The 5,752-nt window shown below is 43.6% G+C and overlaps 1 protein-coding gene across 1 annotated transcript in view; it reads right to left on the bottom strand.

Annotated features, from left to right (window-relative positions):
- Window positions 1-3,425: 3,425 nt before the first annotated feature.
- The window catches only part of slc2a15a (solute carrier family 2 member 15a), a gene marked incomplete at both ends in the record, with an annotated part of 18,122 nt that continues 15,795 nt past the window's right edge, over window positions 3,426-5,752 (bottom strand). Inside the window, 2 exons of the mRNA XM_080849080.1 lie at window positions 3,426-3,665; window positions 4,588-4,715. Of these exons, the coding sequence (XP_080705206.1) occupies window positions 3,426-3,665; window positions 4,588-4,715 (368 nt within the window). The remainder of the gene's footprint in view (window positions 3,666-4,587; window positions 4,716-5,752) is intronic.

Raw genomic sequence — 5,752 nt, 5'->3', positions numbered from 1 at the left:
ACACCAGCCTCGTAGAGGCCACACTGAGCTGGTGACCTTGGCTCTCTGTTTCTGTTTTCACTAAGTTACTAAAAAAATGAGAGCCAGGAACGATTTCGCTTGCTATTCCTCTTCCCCCTACGCGGGGAGAGGCAGGCGCTTAATGCCATTTGTCTGCGCGGGCAGAGCGGGCACGGGAGTCCCTTCTGGGGGCGGCTGGCTGAGGAGCACAGATGGACGCGAGTGCCCAGGGGCCCGACAGAGCTGAGCTGATCAGTGCAGGGGCCCGCGACACTATCTCACCACGCTGCAGCCCTAGCACCTGAGACAATAGCAGTGATGCCACCTGCTACCACACAGGCACACACACGTACACACGAAACACGTACAGTTGCACACACACACACAGGCACACACACGTACACACACAACACATACAGTTGCACAAACACACACAGACAAAACGCACACATGCACGTGCACACATACTCAAACACACACACACACACATACATACACACACTTTCACACATGCGCACACACACATGGATGCATTCTATCAGTGAATGTGGCTCGTGTGTGGCATTGAGGTGCAGTTCATGGGCAGAACATGCGGCTGGGTAACAACAGGATGTCAACACCTTCGTCGAGGATTTCAATGTTGTCGTGCGAAGACACCTGCTGGTAATCATAGATATTTCCTTTGTGATCCCATGAAATCTGCATGTAGTTGCGAAAGTATAATATCTATCTTATGATACGAGGATGAAAAGTGAAAAGTGTTGCTCAACTGACACCCCTTCTGTAGGAAACAATGTATTTCTGTAATATAAGAAACTTATATCCAAGTGTGGCAAGATAATTCGATGGATTAGGCCCCACTTGTTGTAGATATAATAAAAATGAAACTCCTGTAGAGTAACAGGGGATGTCTAGGCTCATTCTTCCTGCGGTGCTTAGAGTGCGATCAGCAAAAAGGATGCCAGGAAGAGCTCATTTCACTCTTAATGAAGTTTTAAATCAGGCTCCTGTGTGAGGGAAGACAAAAAATAACCTTCTATCCTGGCTTGACTCACAGGTCCATCTCCACAGGATCAAAAATGCACAGCGAGACCACGCAGTTCAAGTTCAAAACCTTATTTATTTCACATAATGTTATATATCTTTGAATGGTCCAATAAAGTATTTGAATAACGCGGGAATACCCATTAAAGTCCGACACTCATGAAATACATTAGAAAATAGACCTCTGGCTTTTTTTTTCTGTTGAAACGACATTGTTTCATATAAAACAACCATATGTATAAAACATTAATGAAGAGACACATGGACGTCTGTGTCGCACTGTACACGTCAGGCAGTTCTGGTGATGACGACAAATTTACAACTGCGCCAGTCCTTTAAAAAAGCTGCAATAAGAAACATTATACTGGTAATGAAGAAACAACCAACGACACCATTATACAACGAGTCCAGAAACTGGACCTAGAAGTTGCATTGCTCCCAGTAGCCAGTCCATTTTCATCAATATGTCTGCTACTATGATTCAGCCATTAGTTACATAGTCAGGCGTATCCACACCCACAACGGTAATGCTTCAATGCGGAGTAATGATCTGATTCTCAGCGTGACAGCATCAGATCACAGCGCTAACATGTCAATTCTTGAAACGGCATAAAAAAACAAGTTACTTGATAAATTATAGAGAATAACATGTATATACAGTAAACTCTCTAGGTTAAAGTGTTGCTCATTACATCACAGGGGGGATGGAATACAAGCTCAACAGCGCTTATGCTCATAAATGTCTCTCTCTCTCTCTCTCTCTCTCTCTCTCTCTCTCTCTCTCATTCTCTCTCTCTCTCTCTCTCTCTCTCTTTCTCTCTCTTTGTCACCCATTCACATATCCTACAGATAAAAGGGAATCTCAGTGGGTTAGTCTCAGTGTCAGTACTCCACAGCACAGAGAAGATGGCAGCTGCTGACCCTATCTCTTTGTACACGGACCCAAACATCCTGCTGCCTGTCTGTCCTGACTAGTTATGGGGTGCTGGTGGCAAAAACAGGGCTGCTGGTCCTCTATGGCTTTGGTATCGTCTCACTCTCAAGATGCAGCTTTGAGGATATATATATATATATATATACAGGGTGCGCGATTTGCCGGGGGGATGGGGGGGATTTACCCCCCCTCTGGTTTTTACATCCCCACCTCAGCTGGATGAATTTCATACATGGGGGGGATAACCCTCAATTATTAAAAAAACTATGAAAAAACAGACAGGTTGTGACAGCGCAGAATTCGCTGGCTTTGCTAATTTCCGTGTATAGGCTGCTGTACAATGAATATGAAAATATTTGTTCACTGAATAGCGAGTTCTGTCCAAAAAGTTGCGTTTCAGTTTCAAAGTTTCAGTATTTCAACGTGAATGAGAGGGAGCACAAGAACTGAGCGTCTAGCAGCGATCATCATATCATAGACATATATGATGCATGTATATGAAAAGAATTAGGCCTATGTATTGCTTGTTTTTTTTTTTCATGATAAAAAAAAAAAAAAAACATCCCCCCCTCTGGTTTTTGGACAAATCGCACCCTGTATATATACATCTATATAGGTATGCCTTGGGAACAGGAGAAAGCAAGTGTTCCCTTGTTTGAAAACCACTGAACTGAATTGAATAATTGGGCTTTATTCCATTTTATCTTGTCTTATTTTACTATTCTATCAATATCTAATGCACTATGTACAGCACTTTGGTCAGTGCAAGCTGCGTTTAAATGTGCTCTATAAATAAACTTTACTTACTTACTAAAAGAACCCAAGAAATCATACAGTTTGCTTCCAAATATACTCAAGAGTCCTTGAGGTGGTTTATGTAATAGGTTGTACTGTGCAGATGTTGGTCTGGCTCAGTTAGCCCAGGTGTGAGGGGGTTTTGAGTTTCATCCCCACTCTGACACGTTTCAGTGGCTTCTTCCTCATGCCTACACTAAATAAACTAACGGTACAAACCCATGCCACCGTTGTGAGCGACTTCCATCGCTTTGAGTGGGCGTGGTGTAGCGTGTGGAAATAGCATACAGTCCAACTGTCAAAGACGACACCAAACAATCTCATTGGCTGCTGCCGGGAAATATCGCTCCTCATTTGCATAAGTTTCAACATGTTCGAATTTTCAACGGACGCGTCGCTCAGATCGCTAATTTACGTCACAATGGATTGGCTCCCATTGAAATGCATTGGGTTTAGAGATCGCGTCGCTCACAACGGTGGCATGAGTTTGCACCGTTAACCTAACTGGACTGAACTGCTTTAGCTGAGTATCTGTAAATCTGACTCAAGGAGGGCGAGGAAAACAGCTGAACCACGCACAGTGCTGCCGCCGCTGTTCTCCCCAGGATGCCGAGAGCGGAGCACGGAGCGACGGCGGCCGACGGAGGTCGTCTTACGGGCCGGAGGAGGAGCTGTCGAAGTCTAGCGAGCTGTTGGGCTCCAGCGCGCCGTAGCCGTTCATCTTCTTCAGCTTCAGCTGGTCGCTCTCCAGGACGCCCTCCTTGGTGGCGAACATCTGACTGATCTCCACGAACGTCTTGTTCTTCGTCTCGGGGATGACGAGGAAGACGTAGACGGCCACAATCAGGCACACGCCGCTGAAGACCAGGTAGCAGTAGGAGCCGGCAGCTTTCTGCGGAGGAACCACAAACCAGAGTTTAGCACGCTTTATAACACAGTATCACACATTATAGCACCTTTTCATGCAGAAGCAACCCTAAAAGGCCATTGGCATCATGAAGGACACAGCTCAACCATATCTATGGAGTGCAGTAAACTGTAATACGATCAGTTACGTAATAAGAGAAACTCTCAATTTGAAATTAATAATAATAATAATAATAATAATTATAATTATTATTATTATTAACATTTTTGTTATTATTATTATTAGTAGTAGTATTATTATCAACAATAATCATAATGTAATTGCCTTATTATTATTGCTATTATTTAAGCAATAAGCCCCAAGAGGCCGTGCTTTGCGCTGATTTTAGAACAGGTAAGAGTTGTTAGGCACGACGCGAAGCGGAGTGCCGTTAAACCCCCTTACCTGTTCTAAAATCAGCGCAAAGCACGGACTCGCGGGGCTTATTGCTTTTCTAAACCTGTTACTACACATATTTGATATGGTTTCATAAATAAAGACAATTCAATTTAAGAAACAATAGTTTAATGATAAACCGTCATTCTTCCGCCACTAAAAATTATAGTTCCTAAATAAATCGTTGCCACGCAACCCTTGAAGCAACGCAACAGCCAGATTGAACACTGGGTATGAAATGCGCCTTGCCATTCGCTGCGCAGTAATATGGAATGTAATCAGGTCAAATTGTAAGGTAATGCTGGATTTTACAACGGCTTTTAGCCAATCACAATCAAGGATTTGAACAATCAGGTTTAGAATCTCAGTTTAGTCATGTGCGTGATGGGTTTGAGCACCAAATGTCATTCTTAACTCTTTAAGTTGTGATCAGTTGGTGAGTTCCTTTTCTGGAACACCTGTCATGCTTCTGCCTCGTTAAAAAGTTCTTAAAGGCCTCTTTAAGGTTCACCTGCAGGAATGGGAACATGAATCCGATGGTGAAGTTTGACATCCAGTTCAGGGAACCGCCGACGGTGTAAGCTGCCGGCCGATGGGACTGCTTAAACAACTCCGCCGTGATCAGGAAAGGAACGCCGGCTACAAAACAACGCCGACAACAAGATCAAGAGACAGGGGAACATAAAACCTTATTAGTTTCAACGTTGTAAAATCTTTTATGCCTTGAGTCTAACATTACTGGAAGTAGATATACATATAACTCCTAAAAAAGAGAAAATGAGAAGGAACTTGCTTGGTATGGTTGTGGCACAAATAAATGCAGGCCGTCGTGAAAACACGCGGGCACGTATGCATACTACGCGTGTATGGACGGCTATTCCATAATAGTTCACCGAGGGAGGAGAGAGGGAGGTAATAAAAACAGCTTTATGAGCTGCTCGTTATCTCAATATGCAAGAAGTAGGACCTGTTCCAGTGCTTAACTTCTAATCCCTTTTGGTTACAAGTGAAAAATAAGCAGGCGCAAGGTGTTATTTCAAATCTAATGTATTCAGGAACAAGCCAAGCGGCTGCTTCATTATTTGTGCATGATAATTGTGGTAGGAGGGAGAGGCACCGCTACTAAATTGCTACGGAAGCTTGGCTGGTAATTCATCGTTCATGCAGGATTTTTCGTCTTAAAAAGCCATATTCATCATTGTTTATGAACAATGAGCCATAAAAAAAATCCTAATTAAAGACGTAATTACAGCGATAGAGACTGCAGACGGAGAATGAATTATAGATTTTCTTGGAGGCCTCGGATCATGCATCAACTCCGTAAAGCGCCAGGCTTCACATTCATCATATCCCACACGGCTCCGGATCTCCACGGTGGTGAAAGGCATAAACTTTCCGCTCATTAGAGATACACGACCCAATAGAGATGGAGACAAAACACACATCTAAACCGTTACTGTGTTGTGGGAATGGATACTTTGCGTAGTTTCATAAGGATTCGTGGTGAAATATTTCCACAAGATGTGCTGTGAAATCCTATTCGAAAGCGAAGTGAAGCCAACAAACTGGGGTGGCGGGTGGAAGTCATCATTGTTATAGTACACGGACTCCTTTACTTTATAGCCCACCGTGGCGTTCCCTTGGTGGCAAAAGGGTTTCAGTGCCAGCGGGGCAAG

This window comes from Sprattus sprattus, assembly GCF_963457725.1.
Source record: "Sprattus sprattus genome assembly, chromosome: 12".
In the NCBI taxonomy this organism is placed as follows: Eukaryota; Metazoa; Chordata; class Actinopteri; order Clupeiformes; family Clupeidae; genus Sprattus; species Sprattus sprattus.
The sequence above is the reverse complement of the archived record's forward strand: the minus strand, read 5'-3'. Positions and strand labels throughout refer to the sequence as shown.